Source organism: Vulpes lagopus, chromosome 9, assembly GCF_018345385.1.
Source record: "Vulpes lagopus strain Blue_001 chromosome 9, ASM1834538v1, whole genome shotgun sequence".
Classification (NCBI taxonomy): domain Eukaryota; kingdom Metazoa; phylum Chordata; class Mammalia; order Carnivora; family Canidae; genus Vulpes; species Vulpes lagopus.
The window spans coordinates 51,959,821-51,968,621 of record NC_054832.1 but is presented as its reverse complement, the minus strand read 5'-3'; the positions used below and the strand labels follow the sequence as shown (position 1 = coordinate 51,968,621).

The window sequence follows — 8,801 nt, the reverse complement described above, 5'->3', positions numbered from 1 at the left end:
GACTCGATCCCGGGACTGTAGAATCACCCTCGGGGCTGAAGGAAGGCGCTCAACCACTGAGCCACCCAGGTGTCTCCAACACCACATTCTTGATGGGTACATTTCATAGCAATGCCAGTCACTTAAACTCACACTTTTTAAAAAAACTTTTTAAAAAATATATATTGTCATTGATGTTCAATTTCAATTTGCCAACATAGAGTGTAACCCCCAGTGCTCATCCCATCAAGTACCGTCCTCAGTGCCCGTCACCCAGTTACCCCCCCCCCCATCCCGCCTCCCCTTCTGCAACCCTTTGTTAGTTTCCCAGAATCAGGAATCTTAAGGAGCTTTAGTTTGGAAACTGAACTTCTTGGGACATCTTCCCCCTGCCCTGCACCTTCTGATAAAATCGTCTAACTCAAATCAGGCAAACAGTCTCCCGGGGGCCCTATACCTGGACAGGAGTGGAGGAGGGAGTTGAGGCGAGAGGCGAGGGGCGGCCCGAGGGTGGGGAGCACAGGCTCCCTCGGGAAGGTGTGGGATGTGGGTTAGTCCGCCCGACTAGGAGCAGACCCGAGGGAGGCCAAGAAGTTTACCCATCAGCCGGCCAGACCGCCGCCCATCAATCAATCCCTGCCCCGCTACCCTCCACGCCCAGCCGGGACTGGTGATTCACTCGGGTATTTCGGAGGAAAAAAAAAAGAGTGGCGGCGTGGGAGGTAAAGCGGGGGAGCCGAGGGGAGGAGGAGGGGGCGCAGGGGGCGGAGGGGGAGGAGGGGGCGGAGGGGGGAGGGGGGAGGGCCCGCCCCCCGCAGCGGCCCCTCCGGTTCCCCGGCTCCGCGGAGGTTCTGCGACGTGCAGGCGCAGGCGTCCCGGGCGGCGTGGGGCGCGCCGGGCGAGTCCCTGCTTGCAGGAAGCGCGGAGCTGGCGGGGGGAGCCACCTCGCCTCCCCCAACCCACCTCGGGCCCCGGCAGGTGGAGCGGGTTCGCACTTGGCGACCCGGGGGAGAGAGGCCCCGGGGAGCGCGCGGGGGGCGGGGCCTGGCGGGGGCGGGGCCTGGAGGGGGCGGGGCCTGGCGAGGGGCGCCTCCCATTGGCCCCGCGGAGCCGCCCGGCGCGCGCCGCCTTTATAAGGCCGCCGCGGCGGTTTTCCTGCTGCCAGCCCCGCTGCTCCGCTCGCTCCGCACGCCCGCCCGCGCCCGCGCCCACCATGGCCACCCTTCAGCAGCTGGTAGGAAGATGGCGCTTAGTGGAGAGCAAGGGCTTTGACGAATACATGAAGGAAGTAGGTGAGGCTCCCGGCCCGGCGGCGCCGTCCGCGTGCTGATCCCGGCTCGGCCGCACGTGGCCCAGCGCCGGGAGAGCGGGCGCCGTCGCGGGCCTTCCACCTGCGCTGCCCCGGCCCCCACCCCCACCCCCACCCCCACCCCCACTTCAGGCGGCCCCGACACCCTCCCTGCGCTCGCCCTTCCCGCCCCTTCCCCCCCCCCCCCCGGGCTCCCGCGTCGCCGCATCTTTGGTGCCCAGATGGCGTGCGGGTCCCCCTGCTCCGCGGGGCGCGGTGTCCGGCAGAAACCCTTTGGAAGGGCTGAATGGGGGCCCCGCTTCAGCATCCCCCACCCCCCGCCCTCCCCGGGGGAACCGGCGGGCTCTCCTCCCCCCGGGCAGCAGGTCGCTGCCAGCCCCGGGCGCCCCGTGGGCAGGTGGCCCATCCCAGGTCCCGCTTGGCCCCGCTGCCGCCCTGCGCCCTCGGCCTGAGCGTGAGGGGCCGCGAGGGGCCGCGAGGCAGGGAGTGGGATGGATGGATGGATGGATGGATTGATTAATTGATTGAGATTTTATTTGTTTATTCATGAGAGACACACAGAGACACAGGCAGAGGGAGAAGCAGGTTCCATGCGGGGAGCCCGACGTGGGACTCGATCCCGGGGCTCCAGGATCACACCCCGGAGTGGGTTTTATTGGAAAACCTCAGTCAGAAACTGCAGAGCCGGCCTGCGGCTCATTTCCCAAGTGCATGCAGGATGGGTGTGGCCCCGCAGAAAGCCCTCGATGGCTTCCAACCCTTCAAGGCAATAGGAGTCTCTAGGAAGGTTCCGGTTCTCTCTCTCTCTCTCTCTCTGTCTCAAAATAGTACTTGATTCTCTGGTATTGTCCTTTTTTCCAAGCCAGTGACAGTAACTGTACGCTGGTTGACCCACTAGGTGGATTAGCAAACAGAAAAGGACCTTTGTCACAGGCCACTGGGAAGCGGGATGGAGTACTCTACCGAGGATCTTATCTGAAAAGGGGCTTCCAGCCCGGAGACGACTGCTGGGACCACAAGGGTGCTTTAGAAACTGCACATCCCACAAATGTTAACATGACTGCTTTCTGGTGCAGAAGTCACGACAAAGACCCTCTCCTGAAACCTAGTCCCTGTGGCACCTGAGAATCTGCCTTCATTAGCCTTTATCCGAAGCAACGAGAGGCTAAGGCTGAATAGTGAATCTTTTTTTTTTTTTCCAACTTTTAAAATTTATTTATTTATTCATTCATTCATTCATTCATTCATTCCTGAGAGACAGAGAGAGAGAGAGAGAGAGAGGCAGAGACACAGGCAGAGGGAGAAGCAGGCTCCATGCAGGGAGCCGGATGTGGGACTCGATCCTGGATCCCCAGGATCAGGCCCTGGGCGGAAGGCGGCGCTAAACCGCTTAGCCACCCAGGCTGCCCCTGAATAGTGAATTGTGAGTGTATTTATGCTACTGTGAGTACAAGTAGAATTCAGTCTTTTTCTTTCTTGCACTGTAGATCTAGATCAAGATAACTCTGGAGAAAGCCACCTACTGCACTGATATCCAAGAAATGTGTGTGTTCATTTGTGTGAGGACCAAGTAAAGAATGCTGTTTCTCTCACTTGGAAAGTGAATGTGTTTATTGGATGGCTTGTTTCCAGGGTTCTAGAGTCATGAAGGTTGTCAAGGCTCAATTCATTAGAGAACAATCAAGGTATGGGAAGAGTAGAGCCTTTTAGTTGTCCAAAGTGAGAATTAATGACTTTACTAACAACATGAGGTGCCAACCCCCACACTAGCAAAAGAGAAGGTACCAAGAGGACATTTCAAACCTCGGGGAATTTTTATCATCAAGCCAGTTATTCTGCTTAGGTTGTAGTCTCATCTGTGAAACCAGGATTTGAGCTAAATCTTAGTTTCCTTGTAAATGTTAACAATAGGAAGAAATACACAGAATCTAAATTAAATAGGATATCCGTCTAGTAATTGAGTTACACAGCTCTGATATGCGTACTGTTTTTAAAATTTTTTTTTTTTTTTTTAATGATAGTCACAGAGAGAGAGAGAGAGAGAGAGAGAGGCAGAGACACAGGCAGAGGGAGAAGCAGGCTCCATGCACCGGGAGCCCGACGTGGGATTCGATCCCGAGTCTCCAGGATCGCGCCCTGGGCCAAAGGCAGGCGCCAAACTGCTGCGCCACCCAGGGATCCCTGCGTACTGTTTTTGAGGATAAAGTTTTCCCAATTTATTAGGACCATGATTGTGCAGTTAACTCATAAAACACCATGCTATTTGAACAGAATTGATTTGGATTTTGTGTAGTTTATCAAGAGCTTTTTGGGCAGCCCGGGTGGCTCAGCGGTTTAGCGCCGCCTTCAGCCTGGGGTGTGATCCTGGAGACCCGGGATGGAGTCCCACGTTGGGCTCCCAGCATGGAGCCTGCTTTTCCCTCTGCCTGTGTCTCTGCCTCCCCCCCCCCCCGTGTCTCTCAAGAATAAATAAATAAAATCTTTAAAAAAAAATAGCTTTGTATGTGTCAGACGGTGTGATAGAGTCCTATGATACAACATTTGGTGGAATGAGTTAAATCCATTTTAGAAGCCCAGATTTCTTCTCTAGCTTTCTGAAGGCCAGCATAGCATGGTGGCCAAGAGCTAAGCTTTGGAGCCAAACTGCCTGCTCTGTTGGTTCCAGCTCCTTGATTTTCTAGCTAAATGAGCTGGGGTAAGTTACTTTCTCATCTTGTAAAATGGAGATGGTGCACTCCACCTCTCACATAGTTGTTGCAAGGCTTCCATTAATTAATATATGTTAAGTGCTGGCATATGGTAAGTACTGGATATGTGTTTACACTTGTTACTGAGAAGTGAACAAGTGAAAATATGTACAACACAGTAACTGCAATTGAATTGCTGCATTTGTGATGTAAACTATCACTTTGGATTTCTGTTATTTAACATGATACAACATCCTACAGGAGTGGGAATGGCTCTGCGAAAAGTGGGTGCAATGGCCAAACCAGATTGTATCATCTCTTCTGACGGCAAAAACCTTACCATAAAAACTGAGAGCACTTTGAAAACAACACAGTTTTCGTGTAATCTGGGAGAGAAGTTTGAAGAAACTACAGCTGATGGCAGAAAAACTCAGGTAAGTCATAAGTTAACAAAAATCACAGAAGTTTCCACGGTGATAGATTGTATCAGTAATATTCTTACTGTTTATAGGCAAAACTTAATGAAAAAGCCAAATTATTTTATGAATTGAGTTCGACCAATTAGTGAAAGTACCAGCTTCATCACTTAGTCTGTTTTGAAAAATAATTTAAGGAATGTGAGAGAAAATAAGTGTCTTTTGTGGGGCTCTAGATTGAGAAGCATAAAATCGTTATGGGTTAATGAAGTAGACCCAGAAAGGAAAAGATGAAAAAATGTTGATTAAGGAAGTTATGAGCCACGGCATCTGTCTTATAACATACTTTGGAAGATTAAAAAGTGTATTTTTGCAGACTGTCTGCAACTTCACAGACGGCGCATTGGTTCAACATCAGGAATGGGATGGGAAGGAAAGCACAATAACAAGAAAGTTGGAAGATGGGAAATTGGTGGTGGTAAGTGCCAAATTTTTTATGTCTTATTAGGCTTCTTGTTTACATTCAGAGTTCACGTAACTATTTAGTATCACTGACCGTGAACACAATAACTAGGTTTGGGTAGAAAAAAATTGCAAAGTAATAAGGTAAACATTAAGACACTAATAACTAAGAAAGCACTTTATGGTGGAGGAGACATGAGATAATGTAGTAGAGGTTGTACCTGGAGCTGGGTTTAGTCTGTGTTCATTGTTACGTGACAGTAAAATTTTGGGCAAGCCACCAAAATGCCCTCTTGGGCATATATTTTTCCATTTACTTTAAAATGAGGAACAACATTTGCCATGATCAAATGAATACCTTATAGATTTTGCAAATTAATACTTAAGTTTGCAGTAAAGCATACATGCATCTTAAACAAAATGGCAGGAATTCTAAAAATCATTTTCTCCATCTTTGTAGATTATAAAGTTTTGTAGGATGCTGATCCTAGTATTTAACTACCATTGTGCTTCGATGCAAGACTAACTTAATTCTTCACTATTGTTCTTCTAGGAATGCGTCATGAACAATGTCACCTGTACACGGATCTATGAAAAAGTAGAGTAAAAATTCCATCATCATTTTGGACAGGAATTAGCTGTGAGGATGAACAAGCTCAGTTCAATGAGCAAATCTCCATACTGCTTTTTTTTTTTCATTACTGTGTTCAATTATCTTTACCACAAACATTTTACATGCAACTATTTCAAAGTGTTGATTTAATTAGGATCATTCCTTTGGTTAGTAAATAAATGTGTTTGTGCTATGCCAGTGTTGTATGCTTTTTTTTTAACTTCATAAGGAAATTAGTAGTGAATTTTAATAAGTATGAATTGACTAAATTCTGGGGGTAGTCTTGAGGGTGCTATACTCAGATCATATTTTAGTAATTTATTTGTAGAGCTACTTCTATGGCAAATACACTACCAGTCAGGGATGCCTGGGTGGCTCAGTTGGTTAAGTGTCTGCCTTGGCTCAGGTCATGATCTCATGGTCCTGGGATTGAGGCCCACTTCAGGCTCCTTCAGGGAGTCTGTCTGTCTGTCTCTCTCAAATAAAAACAAAACAAAGCAACAACAAAAAAACACTATTATCTAAGCTTGCCCTACACTATTTGGACTTTGTATCAACTCAGAAATCCTAAATTTCTGGCAAGACTATTCTCATTAAAAAAGAACTACATAAACTTTGTAATTTAAATATTAGAATAAAAGTCAAATTACCATCATTGACCACTGATCATACTTTTTTTTCTGATCATACTTTTAATAGTGTAATTACAACTATTTTTCAGGAATTCTGCAACCCCAGATTCCTTTAATTAACTTTTTGAGGACTTACATGTACAGGCAGTGTTCTAGAGGTTGAAGCATATCTAGACACCAGGTCAAATCATCTTCACTGTGAGGAAAAACACCACCTTTGGAATAACACAATGGGTTTATTAACAAAAGCTGTAGAAGTAATACAGCTCTAAAATGCTTCCTGTGTGCATATATAAAGAATAACTAGAATTCTAGTGAACACCTGTTCTGTTTCTCAAACCCAAATACAAACATCTGCAGTTCACATTTGGAGAAATAGCTTGTAGACATTGGGCTCATGCCTTGTGTGCATGATCACCAGAGCAATACTTAGGGGAAGTACTACCATTATCTCTATTCTACAAATAAGAAAACAGGTTTTGACTAGCTAACCTGTTCAAGGACATAGGAATTAGTAGAGCAGGACTGGGAACCTACATCTCACAGAGTCTACTCAATGACTGCTCAGTCATCCTACAACACTGCCTCTCCAGCTTGTATTAAGATCTCAAGACTATAACATCCCTCAGTGTAATAATTGAGACTTTTGCAAAGCCACTCTGAAATGTTAGTTGGTAAGAGTTTTAAGAATTACTGAAAGCTAGCAGTCAGGGAAAGAGCTCAGCTCACTGACCCTAGGCCTTTGCTGCCTAATACGTAGCAATGAGCCACAGGTGTTTGAAATGTGGTCGGTCTCTATTGAGATGTATTGAAAGTAAAATACACATAAGATTTCAAAAACTTGATACAAAAAAAGTAAAATGCCTCTTTTTAAAAATACTGATTCCATGTTGAAATAACATTTCTGGATATAGATGGTTATCTAAACATTATATATTAAAAATAATTTTACCTGTTTCTTAGGTTTTTCTATTGTGGCTACAGAAAAATTTCAAATTATATGTGCTGGCATTTTTGTGTCCATGTCTTTTTATTGGACAGTACTGCTCTGAACTTCCTTTTCTCTCTGAATTTCCGTCTTGCTTATTTTGATTTCCATGCTAGAGTTCCTCTTTCATCCTCTTTTCACTTCTAATAATGGTGTACACTTAATTCTCCTTGGGCCAAATACTTCAAGGGTTTTGTAAGTCTCAGAACCACCCTACATTATGTGCATTAACTATCGTTTTCTGCCTTGTTTAGATGAGGAAACAAAGGCTCAGAGTCTTGGTAGTGGGGTTGCAAGGCATTTAGTGAGTACAAGGCAGACAACATTTTGGAGCACAAGTTCATCTGATGGTAAAGCCAGTGCTACTAGCCATCCTTTTCTAATACCTTTACTGCCTCAGTTTATGGATTGTGGAGTGTTGCCTGAGGGATGGTAGCCCCATGTTTCTTACACGGGAACTGTTGACATTTTGGGTGAGAGAAGTTTTCACTGTGCTGGAGTATGGCAAGCATTGTAAGACTCTTAACATCCTAAGATCGTGGCCACAGAATACTCATAGTTCTTTCCAATCAGTCTACCCCAAACACCTCATACATTACCAAATAAAAGTATGGTATCATACCCAGTTGTGAACCACTGGGTAGAGCAAATGTATATCAATTGTATGCTACCTGGTATCAAGTAAGCACTTCTTTCTGCTAAGGGATCATTTAATGTCAGTTGACCCCTGAGCACAAGATGAACCTTTGTAAAAAGATACATTACTTGACTCATACAATTGTTTTAAATATTAAATGAGATAATGTATGCAAAGCACTTAGCCCAGGGCCCAGCACACAGTAAAGGCCCAATGTCTCTCTAGTACTGCTCAATAGAACTTTCTACAGTGAAACAGGCTATAACAGCTGCACTATCGAGTGGCCACTAATCATGTTTGTGGTATCGGACACTTGAAGTGCTGTTAAGGAATTGGATTTTTTTGTTTAAATTTAATCAATTAAAATGTAATTTTAATATCCATGATGCTAATCTGTTTTCCAAAATTGAATTTATTTTTGATCCCAAACCTATTCCTCTTGCAGTATTTTCCATTTTAATACATGGGAATGGCATTTTTCCAGTTCCCAACCTATAAGCCTAGAGAGTGATCTTTAATTCCTTTCTCTCTGATACCATATCTAATCCATTAGCAAATTATTTCAGCTTTACCTTCAGACTATATTTAGAACTCAGTTACTTTTCACCCCTTCAGCAAATACCACCTGGTTCAAACACCACCATCCCACCATCTCTCCTTAGCTCTCCTGTCAGCATTTTTATTCTTCCAAAGCTATCATTTTAAAAAATAGCTAAATTAAATTATATACTCCTCTGTTAGGAAGCTAAAGTCCCCACAGAGGTCCTATCCAATCTTGTCTGTCTCCCAACTTCCCAACATCTCCTGATTTCTTCTCCTACCACTCCTCTCAAACATTTCCCTTTAGCCACTGACTGTTGTTGACACAGTGTGGTCCTGCCTCAGGACTTTTGCACTTGTTGCCTCTGCCTGTAACAATCTTTCGTGAGGAATCTGCCGCCCAGGCTTCTCAGTTTTCTCACTTCCTTCAGGTCTCTTCTCAAATGTCACCCTAGCAATGAGTCATTCCCAGATCACACTATATATAATAGCTATCATCCCTCCCCCAAGCTCTATTCCCTCCCACTGTCTTTGCCCT

General features: G+C 45.7%; 1 protein-coding gene across 1 annotated transcript; it reads left to right on the top strand.

Moving 5' to 3' along the window:
* Window positions 1–1,115: 1,115 nt before the first annotated feature.
* On the top strand, window positions 1,116–5,659 carry FABP5 (fatty acid binding protein 5). The gene is made up of 4 exons (XM_041769709.1): window positions 1,116–1,271; window positions 4,237–4,409; window positions 4,768–4,869; window positions 5,407–5,659. Exons 1-4 carry the CDS (start codon window positions 1,193–1,195, stop codon window positions 5,458–5,460), a joined length of 408 nt encoding a protein of 135 aa, XP_041625643.1. The 5' UTR covers window positions 1,116–1,192; the 3' UTR covers window positions 5,461–5,659.
* Window positions 5,660–8,801: the final 3,142 nt, after the last annotated feature.